At 39.0% G+C, this 26,185-nt stretch overlaps 1 protein-coding gene across 2 annotated transcripts in view; it reads right to left on the reverse strand.

Moving 5' to 3' along the window:
• Positions 1-796: 796 nt before the first annotated feature.
• Positions 797-26,185, reverse strand: part of nectin1b (nectin cell adhesion molecule 1b) — a 90,769-nt gene continuing 65,380 nt past the window's right edge. For both annotated transcript variants that reach the window (XM_056766142.1, XM_056766141.1), the window contains exons 5-6: positions 22,249-22,400; positions 797-4,624 (exon numbers count right to left, since the gene is read on the reverse strand). In XM_056766142.1, coding sequence (XP_056622120.1) covers positions 4,119-4,624; positions 22,249-22,400 — 658 coding nt within the window. In that variant the 3' untranslated portion in view covers positions 797-4,118. The remainder of the gene's footprint in view (positions 4,625-22,248; positions 22,401-26,185) is intronic.

The following is a 26,185-nucleotide window of genomic DNA, read 5'->3' on the forward strand; positions in this document are numbered from 1 at the left end:
GAGTGCACTGTCATGTAAGTTCAGAAAAAAACTCTAAAAACTCTTGCAACAGAATGCCATCGGTGTGGTGAAGCATCATCGGTCTTTGCAATTGACATAAAGAATTAATTGAGTGAATTATCTGTTTTTTTAAATGCATTGGGGTGCATTAAGCTATTTAATGAATCCCATTTATTTTTAAATATAACCAACCCATAAATTCCATATTTTATGAGCGGTTTGGACATATGTAAATATTGAAAACGGGTTGTTTCAGAACGTGTCAATGTACTGAATCATGTGCGTCTACAACTTTATACATAAAACCGTTCAGGGTCATGTCACAAAAAATGTTTTTTATCCAAAGACGTGTGCTTACATTATTTCCATAAGTACAGGAAATATAATTGTGCCAACATAACTTATTTTATTACATAAGAAATAAAAAATGATTTTAATATTTATAATATACAAATGTTTTAGCCTTGGACCGAATAATAAAGAGAAAGCAACAAATAAATATTAATACTCTTTGCAACGCATTCCAGGGTGAAACACTTAAGAAGTTGAGAGGACGTTTTTCAAAAGGTGACTAAACATAGTTTTGATTTATTTATTATTTCTTTTCTAAAGTTACATTTGTGTTATTTCATAGATTTGATGTTTTAACTGTTATTCTAAAATGACTGACAAAGTGCCTGAAAACTGGAAATGTATTAACTAGATATAAAAATTTTCTATGAATGCTCATAATCCCATTGTGAGAGTAAAGATGATAAAACACACAACATCATCCATTGAGTGACCTGGGACCAAGTATATTTGAACATTGAAATCATTTAATGTTTTAAAGCAAATACAGTTTACTTCACTGGGTCAACACATGTGAACAATATATATCTTTTTTTTCATATCATTACCGACCTCAGCAGACACACATTCACACGGCTGCATGAAGACAAGATCTTTCTTTTTGTTTGTTTTATGCTTTTTTGTCCTTTGTTTTCTCGCAAGTTATGTACAAAGTCATTGTAACGCATCGGCCCCGCGGCTCTATACAGAACCCATTGACATATCAAAACCTATCTACCAAATTCAATGTTAAAGTAGATTTATGGCAATAAGCTATACATCTCCATCTGAGCTGTCTAATTTGTTTTCGAGTTCGTCCGTGCGGTTAAAGTCCGCGCTGTTTCCGTTCCCTCTACATACAGTACAGTAAACCCAGCTATAGTTACATACATTATTTACAGTGGAATGTCAGGCTTTGAAGTGGGCAGTTAGAAATACACAAGACAGTGGAATGGAAAACCAATATCAACCTGAAGAAAATATAAAAAAGAATAAAAAGCACTTGTCTTAAAAGCGACAGTAACAAAAGAGAAAGTCTAATGTATGCCCATGCGCTTGTGCGGAAAAGCCTTAACATCAACTGTGCCAACAGACAGACTACTTTTAAAACAGCGATGGGTCATGAAAATGAATTCAAGAGTCATTTTAGCCATTTGGTGGTTAAGTAACTTGTGCTTAGCTTAACAAAATAAAAAGGACTCTCGAACAAACCCCAGGACTTACAGGGGTGAAAACAGTCTGTGAATGACACGCAGAAATAATCAAATTGAACAGAAATTAATAAAACCTTGTGCTTTAGCTAAACCGATGTCAGTCTCTTTAACCATAACTGACTGATGTTGCAACTCTTTGCAGCTGGTTAAAAAATGTGTTGATGCACTGGCGCTGAACTGCTTTTATATTTCATCATCTTATAAGAAGCAAAGAAAATGTGTCTATTTATAAAACACTGCTTCCATAATACTTGAAGTCAAGGCGCTGACTCGTATGCTCATGATATGTTTATGATATTGTCGTGCTACTGTCTAAACATGATTTACAGTGACGGCAGACAGGACACAATAAAATGTAAAAAAGAAAACAGTATGTACAGATGTTAAAAAAATGTTAAACCTTACATCTCACATCATAGGCACTGTGATTTGAATAACGCTGCACATTGACTTTGATAGAGCTAAAAATACAATCGGAAACTAAGCAACAAATGTACAATTTTTCATCATGTGGTCTGTTCTTGATGAAAGCAAAGGTCGAACATTGAGTTATGTAAAGTGTACCGAGACCCACATAAACAGGCCCACATGAATTCTGCAGAATTTGAAGACACATACACATGCCCCACACCTTGACTATTATATAAGACTAATTGACAATTTATTTCTCACATTTCAACGTGGTTAAATCCATCTTGCCTCCAGTTCAGTTCAGAAAATGTGAAAGTCCTCCGTTTCTGCACCTACGTGGCTTTCATCTAGAGTTCCTCGTGTCCGTTCTGGATTGTCTGTGTGATTACAGCCGTTCAGCATCCTAATCTCTATTTCTTTTTCAGAGTCCTGTTTAAGGCAGGCGAGGGAATTAAATATTTCATAGACAAGCCATGATTAATTCCGCTAATGCTATTTTAAGAATCTGGAGGGATGCAGTTAGGTTAGTTGTCTCTGGAAATGAAATCGTTTTGGTGAATACTGTGCACCCTGTCACAAAACTCCCCAGCAGATCTTCTCTTGTGAAACATCATGGCTCTGCCGAAAGCAAACCAACATAAAAGAGAAACAGACACACATGCATTAAAATGAAGCTTGAATGTTCGTACGGTTTGTGGCCGTCCGGGATACGCCGACTGATGTCCGTGTGACGTGATTTTTGAAGGTTTTTCGTGCGTTTATGCGCAGTCCTTCTTCTCCCGATAATTCTGAGACCGTTTCATGTATCGAAATATTCATACGTAGCTTGCTCCTTACGGCGGATCAGGTAAAGTTTTTGCAAACCATTCCTGGCTGCAAACTAGCAGCAGATCCTGTGGTTTTGAATATCCAGCAGTACATAACCAGGTGGTTTCATGCATGTCTGTAGTACCTGTGTTATTGGGAGTCATTTGTTGACATGTTTACCTCCAGACTTTTCACTTTCCAGTCACCCGTGTCTTTAACGCTGCCTTCATTCATCTGAAAGGCCCTAAATGGTGCTTGCGGAATAAACCTTCTGTGGAACTAAACATTGTCATTGAACCTGTTCATTTTTACAAGACCTTGACTCATAATGGACCACTCCACATCACCAACTCTAAACAACAAACACCATATTATACAGGTTTAGCCTTTTATGTCTCGTAAGTTTCAGAGGAAATGGACTACGTGTGATGTGAGCCCGTCTGATTGCTAAGACTGAAGAGCTGAAGGGATTTTCTCAAAGACATCAACCCCACGGTTGTTCTCATATGTGTACCGGATTGGAGACGGGTGGGGGCCGTATTATCCGTCTATGCCACGCTTTTGCCAGCTAGGCTGTTGTCTGCGGACGAATGTGACTGCTGCTTTGAGATGCTGAGCCCTCGTAGATGGGTCTTAAAATAAATACTGGTTTCGAAGAGAAGTCAGAACCCACATGCTATTTTCAATTGCACTGAAATGCCACATTTTGGAAGCGGGTCCTTCAGCGAATTGGTTTCGCTGTCGACGACAGACTTGTGATGTTTCCATAAAACACAGTTAATTGGACTTCTGATTCTAATATTTAGTTCAAAAATTTTCTGGTACCCAACACCCCATATAAAAAAAGATTATACAAACAAACAAAAAACGGCCATTTATGCGAAAGCAATATGACGATAATGAGATAAAAACACTCAAAATAAAATTGTACGTCCAGTGTAAGACTTTCACAACATGACCAGCAATATGCCCCTTCCCAAAAACAGTTACAGTCTCTTTTTTATACATTTAATACATTTATAAGAACAACAAAATGAGGCAAAAGGATAATACAGGGAATATTTTCAAGCAACCTGCCTGGCCAGCCTCAGTGGATGTCGGTTGGCATCAGTCCGTGAGAATCGCAGGTTTATTTAAAAGCATGTGGATTTCATGACGTTGACGTGTGGATGCTGCGAGCAATTTTTTACAGCTGTTTATTTCCGTGAGCTCTGATGGGATCAGGGGTTTGGGATGAGGTGCAGGAGGGATAAACACACGGAGGGATGGGGGTTTGAGTGATGGAGGTGGTCGGGTGGTGTTGGATGCAGGAGAGGGCAAAAGGTTGTTGCTTTTTTCAATTTTGTGCATGCCGCTCTACACATACCACTCTTTCTTTGAAATAACAGAGCCGTCGGTTTGGGAGACCATATCGTCGGCGATCTCGGGCTCGGGGTCATACTTGAAAGCGAGAGTCCGTTCGTCGTAATCGCGACTTTCACCTTCGTCTACGGTGAAATAGGGTCTCTTCAAATCCTCGGAGTTGCCATCGAAATCTCGATCGCCGCCCTCGAAACCGCCAGGGCCGCTGATTTGGGCTGGTTTCTTTTCATCGTCCGAATCGTCGGGGTACTGTAAGTTCTTAGGCACGGGTGGATGGGCGGGCATCCCGCCGGCCTTGCTGTATCCGTTGCCAAACACGTGCTTTTTGGTGCTGTAATCGCCCTTGAAGGTGCGCTGGCGACGCCTCAGAAAGAAGACGAGCAGCCCGATGGCAGCGACCAGCAGGGCCACGCCGCCGACCGCTCCGCCGATGGCAGCCCCGGAACCGTGATGCTTCAACGGGATCTCGCGGTCATCAGGAGGTGGGAAGTTAGGGAATTCTGGGTAGGAAAAGACAGATGGAAGGGGAGAGTGTGTCAGTGCTCTGGTGGGAAAGGAGGTGCATTGTGCATGTGCTCATTTATGGATGAGGAAAGGAACACAGGGTAGGAAAAACAAATGGGAAAACAGGAAAGAGCCCTCGCCCCCCTCATATCCACCCACCCCAAATCCAATCCATTAGGATAGGTCTGACATAAAAATGCAAGCACTGAAAGTTTACAGTCACATGCAGTGAATGGAATTGAAAAAGAAGTCACACCATTTGCATTCATAATAACCAGAAGTCTAAGAAAGTTATGACGGGTAGGAATGCATAAAACAGGTGCACATTGCCCCAACAAACCAAAACATTTCAAATACTCACAATGTTGGCTTTTGGATTTAGAATGATGGGAAACTGTCATGTTGGTTAAACTGATCCGACAAAAGCAAACAAAAGTTGGAATGTGATATTTGTTCATGTTTGTCGGGACAGCTTGAATTAGCATTAGCATGCAGTTTGAGAGCGTAGAATTAGCCAGGTCAGTTTGAAATTGAATGTGAATGAGCAAACTTGATGTTTATAAGCCAACATACACTATGTCTGAATGACTTGCTTTGGTCTTACACACGGTCCATACTGAAGCGTTCTCTGGCATTGTATAAATTCTAGCATGTAGTTATAAATTATTCATGGCAATACTTCTTAAATCTCTATTTGCATTAACAGTAACAATCAAAGCCAACACTGGAAAACAATAGACCTGACTGCTCCTTTTGTCTGAAAGACCTAAAAACATTAATTCCACATTAGCAAGCACAGGTGGCTCTTCTTTGAAGCTCTTGACCTTGTTGGCGTACATTGGATAAAAAACATACCCTCTTTCTCTCTTCTTTGTATTAAATACAATCATTTTCCTTTATATCCGATATATTAAATAACAAAGGAAATGAATAATGCTTCAGGGCAAAGGTGAACAAAACTAGCTCATTCAGTAACCTCTTTTTTAAAATCAGCAATCTGGTTTTAAAATCCTGTCAGAACATCAACTGCAAGGCTACTGTATTGACACCCACCATACGGGTTTACAGAGACGTCGGTTTATGGGTTTGTTTTCAAAGCACATAAAAGACATGCATTCAACAGAAGGCAAACCATGTAAAAAGCCCATGCAGAAAGTCGGTTTCAGAAGTACCCAAAGCATTGCAATAAGAAAAGAGAGAGAAATAAAGCTGTAAAAGAAATTCACACACACGCACACACACACAAACACAAAGCAACTTTTTTCAGCCCTGGATCATTTACAATTGCTGGATTAACAGTTTACACCCTTACATGTTGTTTCCCAAGACTTCTTTGTTGGAAATGCCTTGTAAACATAACCACCCAAAGCATTACACCAGGCCAGCTCAAACCTACCAATATCATAAATGGTCAAATGACTGCAAGACACAACAAAGAAGTACACTACATCTTTTATATTCCATAGATTTATTGTAAAATCTCAATTCCAGTCCACATTCACATCGCACATAACTGATATCAACTAAATAGTAGGCACTAGACTCCCTGCGTCATATTTCCCGTCTGAAGTCTATGCCATTTACATGTGCTAATAGAATATGCCTGTTAAAAAGGTCAATGTGAAGACTCCTGACTGCTGCATGCAAAAATGACTTATTGAATACAGGCGGCAACAAGACGGTCGGGGTGAGACGCATCTGACATATTCCGGCTCTTTAATGAGCTTCTGTTCTGGACCTGGAAGAGCGCCGTCTGGTACCGGGCCACACTCACTGTGAACGTCAGTCTTATTGACACGCTGAGCAATCTTGTGAAGAATTATAGTAAGAAAAGGCAAAAACACTTGATGGATTCAATCCATCTCGCGACTTAATCTAAAAGCAGAAAGTTAAATGCTACATGGGAAAATAACAAGGCACAGTGTATTTTGCAGTAAAAACATGAACGTAAACATTTCAAGTGCAAATTTCACGTATCGTGCGAAATATGCCATTCGCACGTGGTCCATATTCCTGAAACAAACGCTACAGTAGATACTAGCGTACGCTGGTCTGTTGCTCTCTCAGGTCAACAGCTGCCGAAGGAGAAAACCGTTTGAAAAAATCTTGCTGAGCAAGTCAGCTCTTATAAACATGTTTTTAGCTACCTGCATCACAACACAACCTGTTTAACGGCAAAACATGTTTTTATAGTTAAGACACTTGAAAACAACACAACCTGTTTAACGACACAAACAATTATGGCTAAATTTGTCGCTTTACTTGAGAACTGAGGTTTGGAAAAACGCACGTTTCTACACACGTGTAAATGTTGGTTGCTACTTTTGTTTATGTGCTCATGTGTGGGACACTGTAACCGATCAACTGGCCGCTAGTAAGAACGCCACTTTTGTTATTATACCTATAATGACGCCGATAAAAGCAGGAAAACGCCAAACCGCCCATCATGTGTGATGGGTTTTTAAACTATTTAATTTCCTGTTTCCAACTATTAAACCATGATTTCTGGTTTAAAGCGCCATCTTTTAATATTAATAAGAAATACTACAGCTTACTGCTCAGAATGAAGGGTCAAGGGAACCTGCCTTTAGAAGTCTTCTCAAGTTTAATTACTGTGACACTCCACGACTCAAGTCATTCAACCAGAGGAACCCATTTATGTACTCTCTCTCTCTCTCTCTCTCTCTATTTTTCTGAATTTCTCATTGCTCTCCATCATCTATTCCACGCTGTGGATTTGCCCACGGGTGGTATGGCCACTCTCTCTCAGCTATCAGTTCTAGAGTCTTAATCTGGCCTTTAATGGGATTAGATGAACTGGGGGCTTCATTATACAGCGAGAGAGAAAATCCACAAGACTGGAGGAGTTGAAGCAACAGAGCTTCATTTTCTAATTCGTTCCTCTTTCCTCCGTTGCACCTTTCTGTCAGTAGCTCCTCAGTTCTCTCGCCATCACTCTAATTGGCTATCTCGTTTTGTCTCCGTTGGTCTTCATCCCTCATTCTTTTCCGGCAGAAAGCAAGCGTTTATACCGATACTATATTTATGGCAAGGCATAACAAGCCTCGACCAGACAGGGCATTAAAACTGCAGAATGAACAGCGTTATCTTTTTGCATTGAAGTTCTCCGGTGTGGCCGGTGTCTGCAGTTGTTCAAATTAGGTGGATTTATACTTGGATTAGCAACACTAACAAACCCAATATCTTGAAAAACTGAAATGGCTTCATCAGGCGCACAAGGGCTCTCAAATAATCAAAAGTGATGGAGAAGATACGTTGAACCCTTGAAGATTTGATTGGAAAATATAATCAATGGTAGTATATTCCTTATTCCAAAGTCTGGGGGCATGATAGGAAGAAAAATATCCCTACAGATCTTGATTTCTATATCGCACCCCGTGTCTGTAGTCTCACTATGAAAATCCAGGCCTAATGTCCATCCTCATTTTATTAGATGCTAAATGGCATTAACATGTCCTCCATTCCATACAACTGTATAGATTGTTTATCAGCTCCTTTAAATTCGACCCTTAAAATAGCACCCTAACCGACAGCAGGCGATGCCGCAGATACCTTCGTCTTGATGCATGGTAGTTTGGATAAAAGCGTCTGGAAATTGTGTAATCAAATGTTGGGAATTAATTGCAATTAAACTTAATTTCCTGACAACTTCCCTTTTCTTAAGCTATAGTTTGACTTTAAAATATAGATTTAGGACATAAGATGCTTTTTGGGCAGAGGACAACCGTTAAATGTCTGACAGTCCCAATAAAACAAACACAACAAAAACTACTCCTTCAGGATCTGCATCTTTCGAAGAATAACACACATACATTGAACTGTGCGTGGGCCTGTACGTATTACAACAGAAGTAATGATGTCAACACAACACTAATAATTCAGCAGAGACCGGCTGCTTTTCTTCACCGGATGGCACAGTTAGGTGACAGACACGTATCGTAGCTAGAAGGGGGCGGTGGGGGCTCTCAGACTTCAATGCCATGTCGCCGGTGGCTACACCTGCCAGGAGAGAGATAAAACCTCACTTGCGGTGTGTCCCCAACCACACTGATACCATTAAAGCTGACAAAAGAGGCCGCCTATTAACAAGCCTCTGGGAATATGCAGATAGTGACGTAACCTTGAGTTGTGATGGACCAACAGTCCCCTGGTAAGATTAACTGGTCCAAACACCATGAAAGAGCGTAATTCAATCAAGCAGCGTGGATTTATAATGTGTGACATGCAGCATCGCAGATTTTAAATATGCCTGCCAAAACATTTCCTGTTTGGGTAATCCTTGTTATTTAAATTGAAATTAAATTGAGGGTTTTAAGATGACGGATGGAAACCTTATCCAAAACGTCTACTTTTCTCGGAATGAGAAAAAAAAAACGTTTTATATAGTTAATTAAACTGTTCTTGAAGTTGACAGACTTTTTTAAAATTCTAATACTTTTCATTAGTAAGATGTTGCAAAAATGACAAAAGGCAAACATTAAAGGATACCAATAGTACGGATATAGAAATTAATAGTATTTGAAAATGTAATATGCACAAGGTTTCTGTCGACAGTGACAATTTGCTGGTAAATGTTTGGTATATATATATATATATATTGTATTTTAATATTTTATGTTAAATTACCCTCGCAAGTCATTTGAACTAAAACTCTATAAAACTGCCTTAAAAAATCTAGTTGTACTTCACTTAACTTAAAAAGATCTACACTAGTTATATTTCGTATAAACTTTGTATACACTTTATTATTTAGTCAATTAAATATATGTTAAGTTCACGTGACTTGTAAATTTAACTTTTAATATTTATGTTTTTGAACACAGTGTATATCCAGGTAGTGTACAGGTAAACCGTAGGCCTATGTATTTAAAATAAATGTTTCTTCTTCAGAGAAAACAGACTGTCTTGGACTCAAAATTAGCAAAAATATCGGATTTGCAACATAAACTTTCCGTAAATGAAAACCAAAGGCTATTGTATTAACACATATCAACCCAGAAAATTAGTTTTGTTAATCTTAAACAGGCATTTACAGTTCTTGAATGAGCAAAACATTTCTGTAATGTACATAATCTGTTGTGACAACATAATACGTCGTCTTACATCTTTTCCCTGTAAAACATGGATGTTACATTTAAATTAATTAACAAATGCTAAGCGCATGCTAACGAAGCCACTCATGGAAGTGGGCGCTTGACAGACCTTTTCAAAATTAACATGTATTAATGAGACACTTCCTAGAAGTTTACAGAATTAAAAATATAATAATAATATAACTCTCAGTCAGACTGCTGTCGTCATCTAAATGAGCTCATGAACTGTTTCAGTCATCTCACGTGAGATTGACAACATGTCTGAATTTAGCTCTCGCCAGCAAGTGTCGATGATGTGTGTGAACAGACAGCATTGTAAAAAGGCGAGGGTGTGTAAGTTGGAGCGTGTGTGTTATTGAATAGAGTCTCGGTGGTATGGGGGGGAATGCAAATTTTCAGTCTCCATCCAAACTCACACGCTCACAGCTATAACAGTATAACCATTACGTGCGATATTGAAATTAATAATAATTATTAGGATTTTGTATTATTAGTGCCGCTTGCTAAAGTAAGCATCATTTACCATTGCTTATATTTGGGGTTACGGATCTAAACAAACGTTTAAGCAGAAAACATGTACTAATGACGGAAATTTTAAATGTGGCGTGTAAAGGTGTCGTATAACTTTTATAAAATCGTTTGACTTACAATTATTGCAGATGATAACACTGTTAAATGATTTAAATGAGAAATCTAAGTCGTATTTTATGATCTAGAACATTGTAGAATCAAATGAATAAACAATAGTTTTGATGAATAGTTATTGAATAATAATCTTTAAATCATAGCTATTGATTTTTTATGGTCTTTTTATAGCTAATGAAGCAAATATATAACTATTATGTAAATAGATAAAGCACAAACGTTAAATTAAAAACTTGTTAAAAGTCTAAATGGTTTGTATAAAACAGATTGGAAAATGGAAATTGAAACACTTGTGTTGTCTTATATTATTTATTATAACATTATATGAAAATTAATTTAAGTTGTATATGTATATATATATATATATATATATTGAGTTAAATTAGTTAAAAAGTAAAATTTTGCTGCACAATCATTTTATTTTAAGTCTAAACGTGTGTACTGAGTGACTCACTGCCTGCCTTTACACGCAGCACCTCAGAGAGAGAGAGAGGGGCCATTCACATTCCTAAATGGTCCAACAGAGGCATGGAGGAAAGATTCACGCAAATACAAAAACAATGAAATCGAGTAGCAAGAGATGCAGAGAGAAGATACAGCGAGAGAGCCAAAATATAGGGGGGAGTAAAGTAAGAGAGGGAGGCTAACCGGAGGAAGATGTGTTTACTCAGTAATTCAAGTGAGAGAGTGAGAGAAGAAGAGATCGAGTGAGAGCGATTTCTTGCCCTCCTGACTGGATTTGCCAACGGTTGTGAAGTCATGGAAATGTAATGCGGCCACAAAGAATATATCCTCATCAGCAGAGGAAAGCTTCTCTGCAGAACGCCACATTAAAGCTCCCTCTCCTCTTACCATCTTCATACATGATTTATTTTATGCTTTCCTTTTACATTACATCTTTTTATGCTTTAGTTTTGGCTTTAAAAATCGTCCGATGCATTAAGGCTGTCGATGGACGTCAACTTGTATTCAACGCAGCATTTTATTTGTGTCACCTATGCAACTTCAACCTTTAAATGTAAACCTGCTCTTAAGGGAGATAACTGCATATCACAGAAGATCTTGACATTGAGAGAAGACGACACATTCAATGCTCTGACCCGAGCTTGTGCCGCCATCCGCATTTCATGAGAGATACTCTCCTGAGAGCTGGCTTGGATTCTCAGGCATCATACCCGAGCGTTGCTCTAATCTCATTTAGCCGCGGCATCCTCGTATCAAACAATTTCACTTCCTGATGAATAATTGGAATGGCTCAGCGTTATAATGGCACATGCATTACGATGGCAATTGCAGAACACGATACAGTCTGGCTTTGTGCTACAAAGCTGAAATTGGTGAGATTGTGGCCCAAACAAGGCCAAACTAATAATGAATTTAGCAGATGAGCTGTGCTGTTTGTCAAACGCAAACATGTCCTCTTCATCAGGCTGTCGGCTGATGCCCAGAGAGGGGAGGAGCTTGTTTTAAATAGTACTTAGCATGAGTATGCTTTGAATTTGCATACTACCTTACTACTTATTCAATTTTTGCATAATATTCTGTATGCATGAGATACCAGGGTGTCTACCTCCTTAGGTAAGATTTTTTTTCAGTATTTACCCAGATATTCAACCTGTCCTCACAAGAATTTGCAAATATTGGGTGGCTAATTCGTACAAACAAACAATAATTAGGAAAACGTAATGATATACTAATATATCGGCCAATAATAGGTATCAGTCAATAAAAGCATTGTTTAACACAAGGTCGACTATTGACCGATAGTTTAAAAACAGCAGATGATCAGGGCCAATATGTCCTGTCAATCAAAAGAGGAGCTGAAAATGCAATAAATTTGTGTTCTTATTATAGAAAATGTTAAGAAACATTACCAGTTAAATATGAAAAGTCATTTTATGAATTTATAACATTCAGAAAGTAAAAAAATATATAATTAAATCTTCAGAATAAGAATACAACGAGTGTATCAGTGGCAAAATTTAAAATCGGTGCATCTCTAGAAAAATGTAATACTGAAGCCCCTCCCCTAACCCCAGCCCTAAACCTAACTTTCCTGACACGAAAGCAAATCATACACAAACGTTTGGATAAGATACAAATTAGCCACCTCGTAAAGTAGTCATGCATTTCCGAGAGATTGCACAGCTTGCACACGATGTAAAATGGAAGCAATAGGATATTTTTACACTAAATTTGATTAAAATGTGAAAATAATGATATCACATGTAGAGTTTGGAAATTACATTATAAATTCGGTCGCTTGTTTAGGAGAAGTGTGTTATTGCTTTTATAAACAGTCAGACTGTTCGAATCGCAGACAAAGACATCTGTCAAAATTCCTCTTCCCCTTACTTTGAAGGAAGGTGTCGGGGAATATCTGAGCACCAGAATAACACAAAATAAGGATAAGCCTTAGACTCAAATTTGAGTCAAATTGACCTTCATGATGGTTACAGATGGTGACTCGCTGAAAAAATATTAACACTGTGTGGTGTTAATGTCATAAAACAACAATGCAGCATACTACTCATTTTAAAATATTATGAAGTATACATACTATGCAGTATTCAGTATGCAAGCATTAAACTCTGAACAAAATATATGTTTTGGGTTGTTTGGGGTTTGTTTTGCGCATTTTTATTTATTGCACGGTATTTCAAATGAGTGACTCACCACTGCAGCTATGACCTGAGGTTAACCTGACCCACTTACACGCCCTCCCAGGACTGATGTTCGCAAGAGGCTCGGACAGCGTGATGACAGGAAGGGAAGCGTGCAGGGGGGCTGATCACCGCCGGAGAAAAGTCTGCACCGGCTGTGTGTCCTGCAGTGCGACTACTCCATCACAGCTCGCGAATTTCCACCCTCAGAGAGCAGAAAATGGCCACCATGGGAGGAAGGCACGTGAGTGCCATAAATTGGAGATATGCATTGTGGATGTCTACACTCATGCGGTTTCCATCATGAACGCACGCTCATCTCAGTTGGAGCACTTATATCACACTGAATGGAAGAAATTGTGATGCTCAATATAGAGGCTATACGAAGGGAAATCCCGCATTATAAAGAGCCAATCATTTTATTAATAAAGGAAAAGTCTGGTTTCATTGCTCTTGAAAACACATGTGTAACATGGATCAAGATTCAAGGAAGGAATTTTGAGCACCGCTTGATGAAGTTCTGACTCGCCCTAACAGAAACTTTGGCTTCCTTTTTTTCAACACATTAAAATCCCGTCCATCTCTCTTCCCCGACTGAATTAAAACGAGAGCGAAAATGAAGAAAGACAGGATATGCGCATATGCTAATGTCTCATATAGATAATGAGGCGAAAGCTTAGTGGGTGTCAAAAAGTCGGAGACACTTCCTGTAGAGAGCAGAGCAGGCCTGACTTTACACTCCATCAACCTAGCGCGCTCAAAACTCGCCCAGGTGCCCGCCCACAGGGGCTCGTGGGACACGGCACCGCTTGCCCACAGCTGGGTGGCGCAGACCCCCGACACGCAGCTTTGCGTTTCTCTTCAGTCGCCTTGACAGCGACGCCGTCCTTGCGGTGAGGGTTTAATGATACACAAAATCCACATGTACGTCCTGCGGAGGGATGAATTATGCAGCAGGCAGCGTGTGGGAGCTTGCGCTGTCATATCAGTCCGATTGAGACCGACTCCGCGGTGACAGGCAAAACAAACAAATTTCACATTGCTGGGGGTATCTCGCACCAAGCAAGACGTTAAAATGCCTCACCGTGGTGGTACTCGTATAGAAAGAGAGTGAGGAAGCGGAGGGATGGAGTTAAAGTGAAAGGAAATGACTCATACTATATCAGGTAAAATGTCAAAAAAACTGCTTTAAACAACATGAAATCAAAGTTCATGTTTTCTCACTAAAGTTACGTTAATGGCTTTATTGTGTTTGATTCACAATGTATGTATTCTAGAGTTTATTTCATTGTTATCAACAAAATTTTAAATCTTTTTAGATTTTATGTACACTGTAAAACTTTGCATTAGTTTTTGTATAGTAACTTACTATAGATTGAATTACTACTAAATATACTTTCCAATTAGTATTGTTTAACACTAAATCCAATTACATTCTTCCAAAGCATTTTTCTATTGATTTCTGTAAAAAAAAAAACTTCTTAATTTAAATACATTTAAATAACAAGAAAATAGATTTTTCCCTATAAATTTATGTTCACGGTTATGTTGCATATCTTGCTGTTCATGTTTTATGTACATAACCCTCGTGCCCAAACATTTTTGTCTTTCATTCAACAAAATAACTTTAAGGTTTGAAACAACTGGCCATTTCAATTAATGTCACAAGTTTAAATTTAATCAAAATTCATGCTGATTTCTTACTAAAATTATGTTTATAATTCTGTTGCATATGAATCACTATAATGTACATGTACTGTACATTATTCCAAAGACTAAACATTTTTGTCATTGTAATCACTCTATCAGGATTGAATCAATCACCCTTTTATATTTGTTATCTATCGCCATTCAATACGATCGTAAAAAGCTTCAATATTATTGGTGATTTAATGTTGCTCTCAGTGAGCATTGTGCCTCACAGAAAGCAGGTTGTGTGTGGATTTGGCATGTTTTTCCCATGATGCTGTGGGTTTTCTCTGTGTAATGCAGGGACAGGGTCCAACACTCTTGCAACTCTAAGCGGAATGGAAAATGGTTGGTTTATTTTGCCTAACCCATGTAGCATTGGTTAAGAAAAAAGTTGAAGTTAACACATTTTGATGAACCACACATAATGACTAATGAATCGTACGAAATAAGAATTACAAGTATGAAAGTAAGGCTCATTTGAATTCACGTTTTTAAGTGAATGAAAGCTGTTGCGCGAGGGTTCATTCTTCCCACTATCCGCCTCCAGGGCTATAAAACCAGCAAGAATAGTAATTCCTCGTATGTGTGACCAGCTCTACATTCATCTGGATTTGAATAATTGAAGTTTTGTATGGCGAATCAGCCCTTTGCTCCGAATCGCAGCGTGAGTGAATTTTGGATGAAGCCCGTGCGACGCGAGCGGAGGCTATCAATATATTAAAACCCCTGACGTTTTCATGCAAATGAAACGCTTTTCAAATGACTTCTTATCAATTCATTTCCCAAGCTATCTTCTTTCCTTCCTTTGTGGTGTGTTTTACTTTTCCGTGCCGTTTTGCTGTCTGCCGCTCTCTTCCTCCTCATCCTTCCATTTTGCTCTCTTGTCAAGACATCGAGGACAGAATATGTGACAGGAGAGAGAGAGAAGAGGCGGTAGATGCTGGCATTCGCCTCAGCCACTTATATAAAAGCCAGTAAACACCACCCCCCGCTACCTTCATACTTATACCCGAGGGCCCGTATTCCTTTATATTTTATTCAATCGCCTCAACGGATCCCAATATTGGGGCCGCTCGAGCGTCTCTTCTACTGACAAGAATTCCTTTATTTATTTATAGTTTCATTGCTGTGGCTATGTTTAATTCATCTCATTTTCACCTTGTGGTGGGCCCTTTCTGCTTTCTCTCGCCTTCTTATTCTTACTCTCATTTTGAACTTCCTTTTCTCGCTGCAGTGTGAGGGATTGCTTGCTCATGAGAGCATGAACAGATGTCAGTGGCGTGTAGCGCCGCTAAGCTAAGCGGTGTCGGCTCCCTAAACGAAGGGGAGCTAAGTCACCAACGCCACATTAACCTGCGTAGCTCCGAGAATGTGATAAGTTGTTCCAAAACTGTATAAAAATCTTTGTTCTGACGAACACAAAGAAAGATATTTGAAAGAATGCTTGTAATCAAACAGTTATTGGCCACCTTTGACTACCATAGTAGGAACAATGACAATGGTAGTCAAAAGTGCCCCAGAACTGTTTGCTTTCCCACATTCTTCAAAATATCTTATTTTGTGTTCAACAGAACAAAAAACTCACACAGATTTGGAACAACTTGAGGGTGAGTAAATGATGACAGAATTTTCATTTTTGGATGAACTGTTCCTTTAAGTGCAACGTGCACTATGGTATGGCCAAATAATTTATCCCTGACTAACAGATTTAACATTTCAACATTATCTCCTATCAATTTTTGAAGACCAAAGTGTCTCACATTCAGATTAGAAGCTTAATAATCAAGAGTTTTGGAGCAGCCAAACTACAGTAGGATGGACATAACACTATCTCAACTAGGTTGGTGAGAAAGAAGAACAAAAAAAGCGGATGGAAAGAATCATGTGCTTGCTCTCTTTCTCTTCTCATGCTCGATAATGAGATAATTACAGCCCCATCTTACCAAACCGCGCACTCTTTACTCACTGTTCACATAAAGATGAGACCAGCCATCTTAAACCCTTCCCACACAAAAAGCCCAACACACAGTTTCGGAAGACTAAAGTGGCCAGCGCATAAATCATTCTTATTTTTTTAATTACAGCTCCCTATGGCCTACTGATGAAGGCATTCATTTGAAGGCAAACCACAGTTAGACATATCTTGCAGCATCTTCATGAGCACATAGCAGTGGCCATGCCAATTAACATTTATTCAGGGTTAAATGTAAACAAAAAGTTTATAAAACGTCAATTTACCTTTAACATATTTGAAACTAAGCCTATAATAAAGAAAGTAAAGCTTTCAGGTGGCATTCAACCTTTGTACTCTATGTAAAGTTACCTGCAATTTTATGTTTCAGACAGAGATGGCGATGTCGAGTCTTTGAAAGATTCCATATTAACTAACAACTGAAATCACTTACAGTTGCTTGTTCCAAAATTGTGCAAAAAAGTTCAAACATTAAGCAAATTATAGAAGGTACAAATCTTCACATGACTTCGCTGTCTGTGTATGCAATCAAACTTCACTTGCTCAATATTTCCCCATCTGTATTTAGCCTACCGGATGTATATTTTGTACTCCACTCCCATGTTCCCTATGATGTGAATCAGAATACTGTAAACACTCGTTTGGCCACTGGCAAGGGCACGATGTACTTAACATTGATGACTCAACTACCAGAGTATTAAAGGGATAAATAAAATAAATAAAAATAGTGCTTTCATTTATTCACCCTAACGACATTCAAAACCTGTATGTGACTCTTTCTTCTGTGGAACACAAACTTAGATATGTTGAGAAATGTGTTGTTTTGTGTATATACAATAGAAGTCACTGGGGTCCAACGTTGTTTGTGCCAACGTTTCTCAAAATATCTTCTTTTGTGTTTTTCAGAATAAAAAAGTCATACAGGTTTGGAGTGACATGAGGGTATGTAAATGATTAAAGAATTTTCATTTTATGGTGAACTATCGTTTTAAGACAAACCCCATTTTCACAAATATAATTAGGTAAAAAGCTTTTATTTTAGTCTTCATTTCTTCATTACCGTCCCAATACAAATAAACAAAACATAACCTGTCACTACTTCTTACAAAACCATCGTACAACTAAAGTAATGCTAGGTTGCTACTCTTCTGCCAATATGCTAATGTTGTCATGTCCATTCAGCCCTCATTATTCTCAAAGTGCCCATTGGAGATTGGTTTCAGATGGCGAGAACAAGAAAAGATCTTTCGCTACTGTCTTTCAACATGCTCTGACATAAGGGAAACTGTTAGTACAGTTTGGTGCTCTCAAAATGAACCTGGTGGAAAGAATTCAAACCTTTCCTCGTGCATTCTCCCCATCGGCATTCAATTCACTTATCTTCAAATCTTCACAGTGAGAGAGCCATACAGTTAGATAAGAGGAGGAGTGAGAAGATGAAAGATTCAGTATTGGAGATGTAAATCTAGAGTGCATTTGACAAGTGATCAAAAAACTCGACAAATTATTGCTCCTCAGAGCATTTTTTGTTACCGTCCACTGAAACAGATTTTTAATCATGTTCCACTGGGGTGGGTCAGAGTAGTTCTCGCCAACATGTCTATGCGAGTACAGTATTACTTACGTCTCTGTATACGACTCATGAATTTCCATTCATTTGACAAGGTGAATTTCAATGGAGCCAAATGTTTATTACAGCACGTCTGAGCACTGAATGCGGTCTTTCCTTGCATGCCGAGCCCCGGTCATATGGAATGCATTAGTGGCTGCAGGGTTTTGGTTAAATTACCACGACTACAAAACACGACTACTGCAGAGTCACTCCGTGGGTTCTTATTTAGAGGACGCCTCATTTTGCATGAATATAATGCAGTCAGATGCAGAGCAAAAATCTCAGCAAGGCCTGGCCCAAGCTGTTTGGAAGATGAGAAATTGCGTTTGAAGTCTATGAAGAATCAGCACATGCCTACAACCGAGTCTGCCAGTGCTAATGCCAATTCGATCCGGCACAAAAAAAGAGGAAAACCAAAGAATAAATACGAGTCACTCACTTCTCCAGCTGTTGCGGAGTTGAGTGCCTCTCAGGTCTCCAGAGCTCTATCCTCACAATGTTATCATTTTCACCACACAGTCTTGCAGCTGTTGCAAGCTGCTCAATGAGTGCCAATGACCGCCTCTTCCTCCCAGGTGTGGGCAGACAGAGGCAAAAGAACAATGGAGAACCATCAACCAGAGACGTGTCGCTCGGCGTGGGCCCCTCTACTCTGGCAGTAGTCTGGTCTTTGCCACTCTTCCACAGTTGGCCACTTGGAAGCTTTGGTTCTGGCAAGGACTCATTTCATTTGAATGAGACCAGAACACTGGTTTTACAGTGTTTCAGTGAAAGGTTTTGCCAGAAGGATCACTTCAACCCTTGCCATAAAGAACAAGCCTATAATAGCCCATATGTGCTTTTCTGTGGAGAGGTCTCCCTCCAGCAATGAAACAAAAAGATGGAAAATTCGTATTAGCATCTTGTTTGGCCGTGGAACGAAACTAAAGGGACCGTAGTGAGCCACAGAGCAGCGGCTGTAAAATCGTGACAGGCATTCGATAAGGTTTTATAATGTGTTGTGGAATGACGGTGATTAGATTTCACCGTCCCAATTAAAGTCAACATGAAATGTCATTCATGACCCATTATACTTCTGTAGTTTGTTGTATTTCCAAGCGAAATACAATATTCGAGAGACAAATGCATGATTTTATTTATTGTGAAAAGTGTGAGTAAGATTAGCGACGCCAACCTAGATTTTAGATTCTGATTAAATATTATGAAAGGATACGTTTATTTTCATTGGAATGTTTTGCACAAATGAATTACGCGCAATACGACTAGGAATTTGTTTTAAAGTAAATATTTTTGATTTCGTGTTGACTTTTAAGCAAAGATTCTGCCGCAGGCACAGAGGAGGTCTCAATGCATTATGAGGCGGCAGAATATCTCAGTCACTGGAATTAATAAAATACTTCCAAGAATGTGAATGAGATATGAAATCGTAAAGAGAGAGAGAACAGCTGCTGCCATGAAAGTTAAATAGCATGAAAATATGAACTTATAAAAAAGGAATTTCATACTTCAACACAGCATTAAAGCGCAGCACTGAAATACGTGGAGTTGATTCGCAATTTCTGCACCCAAAAGTAATGACCAAACAACGGCATTGGTCAATAAAATAGCCCTGAACTCGTGCTATTTTTGGAGCAGCTCATACGTCTGATAATGTGTTTACACCTTTAGGTGGTCAATAGGGCAGGATGATATATATTGCGATTCTCGAGAGCATAATAATCGCACGATATATCGCCCAGCCCTAGTGGTCAACCTCGGCATGTCAAACTTATACTTTAGTTGTCACATCAAATTGAGTGAACTGAAAATATGACACATATCAAAAGTGATGTTGACGTGAAACACATTTAACCAATATTATTAATTTGGACGCCCCGTCCACAATCTCTCTTCATCAGTATGATTTCAAAACTCTAATATCCGTAAAAAAGACACAAAGGTCTAACGACCTCCTGATGGAATGATCCATCAAAGGATATGCACTGCCGCAGAGGAGGTATCTATCATCAAATGGGCACATGCATTCTGAAACAATCTCCGGGCATTGCCCAACAAAGGTCGAAAAGAACAAATAAAGCTTTCAGTTCTTGTTCTGCTGGTGACCTTTGGTAAGCTGAGAAAGGAGATATAACCTTACAGTATAGTGTTTGTGGAAAGAAATCTCATAAATAAATGCCCTTTAAGGTGAACAGATAAGAGATATAAAATCCCAAATGAGACTATAAATAAAAACGGGAATGGTTTATTTTAGACAGCAATGAAATAAAATGGACGTAAACAGTAAACCAAGACTTTTGCTTAGGTCTCCTGCTTCTCATATTTGTCAAGAACCCAGTCATCTCAAATGTGTCTTAATGGATTCTTTAAAGTCTAAATCATATCTCGGCACCAGATATTTCCTTCTCATTCAATGTCATCTTTTATCACTTAACCCACTAAGAATGAGATGACATCATCCTTCCCCATACAGTACCACTGGTTAAGACACAGCGGGATCAAGAGAGTCCGAGCGGTTACACACAAACACACACACCCATACACACAAATAAACAGAGAAAAGTCAAGATGTCGTTTTCACAAGCCAAACAGCAAAGATGATGTCAGCATGCAAAGCAACACTGCAAGCAATATTTTCTGTATTCTGCTTTCCAGTAAAAGTACTGCATCCTTACAACAAAATGGTCCAAGCTAGAATTCCATAACAGTAATCTTTAAATAACATTAAGTTATTAAGAAAAAGAAGGTTGAGGGCTTGATTTTGGGAGAACATATTGATAAAAAAAGCTTGAATTCACAGTAAGTTGCTTTGGAATAAACTATGATGTTTACATATTTACTGGAAGACAAAAATACAGACAAAGAAAATACCATTTTGCAGTGAATGCATGTTAGAACCTTTTATCCAAGCAAAGAGCGAGAGAGTTTTCAGTCATTATAAGAACAAAACTGCAGCCTTCACGTTCTTCAAACACCCCGGCAACAATTTCTAGCGTCTGCTCTGCAATCCAAAGCAGAATCGCCTGCTTTGATTATCATCTTTTCTTTTTAATATGAAAAAGCCTGCGACCGTTTGATCAAACAATTATCGGGAAGGCAGGGGAACGCTTGCAGTTTTGTTCTGTTGTCGTCTGGAGCTCTTGTTTTCACCCGAGAACGGCGGAAGAGACAACAGAGAAGAAGTGGGAGGCAGAAGCAGCTCAGAGAAATGTGAGGTTCTCGCGAAGCGGCTGTGATCAATACTAAAGAGGCAGCAAAACTGAGATTTTATTTTGGGACGAAAATGACAGGGCACTTCTGCACCACGGCATCTGTCGGGAGTGTGAATGTTGTGGGTTTTGGCAGCATTACCTGATGTATGAGGTGACGCAAGGGAATTAAAGGAAGAGACAGCGCTGCTGTCAGGTCACGCCATTGTATCGAAGGCCAAAATCTTCACAACCCTAAAACTTGGACTGCTCCATGTGCAGCTTTTAACAGCGCTGAAGCGTTTTTGTTGTTTTGTGACTAACTTTACCCAGCTGGTCCCAAGGTGATTTTTAGTGGATGGTTCACACAGGTGTCCAAACACACAGGTGTATCCCATTTAACTATGCACATGTTCTACGAATGTTTGCCAATCAAAAACTGTTCAAATATTTTTGTCATCATTTCAAACACAGAAATTGTGAACTGGTGCCATGTTTCTGAAATGCCACTTGGTTTCATTTTTGTTTTCTAATGTATTGCATTTCCAATGTAGCCAAATTCGTTTTGGGACACTGTTGGCATCTCTGTAACCAAATCTATACAATACTGTATTTCCTCTTGACTTAAAAAATGTCCTCACATTTCTGAAGCTACGATCGCCCATTCCCCACGTAAAGCTCTCCCAGCAGTAACACAAGCACAAGTTTCTAAGCCGAGCATAAGCCGCGAGACTCACCCGTCACGTTGACCTCCACCATTCCCGAGCGAGTGCCGATGCTATTGGTGGCGTCGCAGACGTACGTTCCTCCAAGCTCAGACGTCACCGGGCCTTTAAAAAACAAGGTGTTGTTCTTGATTTCGACATTGTTGGGAAGAGATCCATTCAGCCTAGAAAAAAGCAGACAGATGGCACGTTTTAATCCACCCGCATGGAAACAAAAGTTGGCTTGGATACAAAACCAACTCAGTTTGGGTTTGACAATATCTACACTGCAGGGTTTGACAGATTCAATCTGCAGTGTTGAAACAAACATAGCAGGCATACCTGTACATACATCTCAAATCAGCGGACAGGAGGTGTACAAAACAAGCGTATCGGCCCACACAGGCCAAAATGTTCCACTGGGACAGTACAAGTATTTAAAGATCATGAAAACAAAGATCAAGAATGTGATGTTCACGTATAATAAAATGTGTCGTTTTGTTTCCATGTTTAGGGTTGTGGTCTGTTTTGCCTGAAGTTGTACCCCAGGAGGACCAAGGAAGTCAGAAATGTGCTCTCTATCAGACGTCTATTGTCACCATATTTTTGTCTCTTCATGGTTCACATGTCCAGCAGGTCTAAGCCTGCCTTGTTCTTCCTCTCAGGCTAGACATAGGTCGCATTCTTTGACATGCGACTGTCAGACATTATCTTTCCTTCTTATCAGAGGTCATAATGATGCTTTGCCAGTCACCTGACGCCTTCAGCTCATCATTTCCACTGAACAAGTCTCTTTCCTTCGTTTCTGCTTGATATTCCCTATTCATTACTGTCTTAATAATATATGATTGGTTAAATGCAGAAATGTTCAAAACAAAAATGAAAATAAACATCAACAGGTTGGTCTTGCATTAATTGTGAGTGTTGCCATGGAAACAAATTAGTGCGTGGACACGAAGTACTCTAAATAGAATCTCAGAGTTATGGCTGGTCTTATTATTGCCAATCATGAGCTTGCATAACGTGAGCATGTACGCTTCGATAATCAACTTGATGGGTGAATTGTTTATTTGGAATTTCACTTTTAATACATATAATCATATTGGTTGCATTGCGATTATAGGGACAATTCCTTCATCATTTTTCTCATTTCTCATCATGCAGAACGCAAAAGAAGATATTTTGAAGAATGTTGATAACCAAACAACACTGGCCCCCGTTGACTTCCATTGTATGGACAAAAAATAACCAAACATTTCTCAAAATATCTTCTTTCCTCTTCGAAAGAAGAAAGAGCCGTATACAGGATTTAAACCACATGGGTGAATTAATAATGACGGAATTTAAGATTTGTTGTTAGGCAAGACATTGAAACAGATGTTACATGTTACAACCGTAACCAACACACACACTCGTTTCTTAGAAATGTCATGCAAAGTCCTGATTTGGGCTGTGTTGTCTTTAACACTAGATGTCAACGAATTTGCTAAATCTAGCTAACATATTTCTCTCCTTGCCAAACTCTTCCTATGATATTCATCCCCTGATACAGGACAAGGCCCATGAGACAGGTTCCAGCCCGAAAAACATGTAGAGCGATAATGTGTATCTCTAAATGCTGACTGCTGCAATGTAAGCTGATAAGATGCAGCAGATGGAAGACTGGAGGAGAAAGAGATAAGAAATATGTCACAATGAACTGTCTGGAGATAAACGCGGAAATACTTGTATATTTATGATATGACGTGGTATGATAGCTTCGAAATGAACTAATCTGAAACTGGAAGTGTGGTTATGAGTAATAGCTTTGCATCTCAATAAGTGTTATCTCAATTCTGACATATACTCAAGATTATTAGGCAGAAATGTTTTTAGCATAAAGATCTACCCACATTTAATGTATCCAGTCACGGTTTGGTTTTAAGGTTGACTTTATGTGATAGTAAAGTCGGCCAATCAGATTAGTGCTTTCGGAATTTAATACGGGGCTATCTGTGAGGGGAAGATTCGTGAAACTTTTTTAAATTATTTTTCTCAGTGCAGTTTTAAAAGGGCATATGTGTAATATTTATTCATGACGTAAAATAGTTAGCATTTAGACAGTGTAGCACATTTGTAATGGAACTCCAGTTAGTGCTTGTGTGTGTGTTCATGGTTGTTGTGAATTGAAATGTTCTGCAACAGTGCTGTGATGACCTCCACAGTAGCGCCCAGGGGAGCCTTCAGAACACATTTAGTGTGGGCTCTACACTGCTGCTGTGGCCGTCCCCTCATATATATCACGCCAGCGCCTGCGTCGCTCCCCATCACTGTCTCATCCTCCTGCTCTCTCCCTGTAATCGCACATCACCATCAGTCTGCCTTTTCCCCTGTTCTTGAATTCTCGCTTGTTTTATAGTTATTTCCAACTTTCAGTCAATGCTTGCACTTGCACATTCTTTCACTTATATAAATTGCTCTGTTTAGTGGCCAACAATACTACTTTTAAAATGTATTTCTTTTGGCAGATGCTTTTATTCCAAATTGACTTACACTTAGGGATTCGATAACGTTAAAGAAAATATTTGGATATTTACAAACAGAAAGAAAATTTCAACAGCTACTTTATTGTATTGTGATATGTAAGGGATAATGTACAGGCAGCCGGTTGTTATCGCAGAAATGAGCCCGACAGTGTGATCAGGAACTGACGCGAAGGACCCGCTTATTACACAGCTCCTTGCCAAATGAGAAAAACTGGACATGAAATGTGAATTTGAAATATTTGATTTGCTCATTTTTACCAAATGCAGACCTTCTACGAGGGAAAGCCGTCTACGTTTAAGAAACGAAAGACGTTCAAATGTCACAAACAGGCAATTTGGTTTAATCATTTGTAAATATAATGTCACTGTATGTTATTAAAATACATATTTGTCATTTGTAAAAAAAAATCCAAATAATAATATTTATTAATAATATTAATATAAATACACGTACGTATATGACTGCCTCAAATAATTACATCATATATCAGAAACAAAATATAAAAATGATTATGTTTTTTTAACAATATTATGATTTTTACAAATATCATAGGTTTATCTATTTTTGTATATGTATATTTGTTTGTTTACAAATAATGACATTTTCACAATAAAATACATGTATTTATGATACATCTTTAAAATATTTTATAGAAATTTTGTGGCTGTTTGTAATAAAAACTGATTAATGTTGTGGGTTCATTAGTCTGAGAATATACTAAATTTAGCGAAACAAACATATGAACACCATACAGGACAAGTTAATAGAGATTTGGGGGTGGCTTCCAGTAACTCCGCCCAGCAACATCCAAGCAACCATTCAGCGCACCCTTAGCAACCACATCACAATACCCTATAAACCACTGAGAACATCTTACCAATCACATATCAGCACCGTGAAAACTACTGTACCCTAGCATCCCGCCACTGATGATGTATTCTTCAACACATATTCATCCGAAAATGTCAACATCTTGTTCCTTCCTCTTCTCGCTCCTGAATTTTTCCTCATTTCCCAACCCTTCGTTTTTTCATTCCCCTTCCTGTCTCAGTGTATCAATTACTAATAAAAATGCTCAAATCCGTGACGTCCACGAGTCCCTCATTCCTCTTCACACAGTTGGCTGCCGCATATGTGTCCTTTGATACTCTAAATAGCCCAGACCGTCTAGCTCTCTCTCTCTTTCCCTCTTGTCCCTTCTCATTAAAACCCACCCCAGTCCGTGGAGTCAGTGGACCCAGAGCTCTGCCAGCTATTAATCCAGCACAGCTGAAGTCCGGTGACATGTTTTCTTTTCTCAGCTTTTGCTTCCTAATTACAGAACAAATTGCCACATTTATCTCTCTGTTTTTACTGCATAATTCCTTCTCTTCTTCGGCACCTCACGACTAGCTCGCCTATTGTGTTCACCGCTGTAACGGGTGTTCGGTATTTGCATATACAT

Source organism: Triplophysa dalaica, chromosome 14 (assembly GCF_015846415.1).
Source record: "Triplophysa dalaica isolate WHDGS20190420 chromosome 14, ASM1584641v1, whole genome shotgun sequence".
Classification (NCBI taxonomy): Eukaryota; Metazoa; Chordata; class Actinopteri; order Cypriniformes; family Nemacheilidae; genus Triplophysa; species Triplophysa dalaica.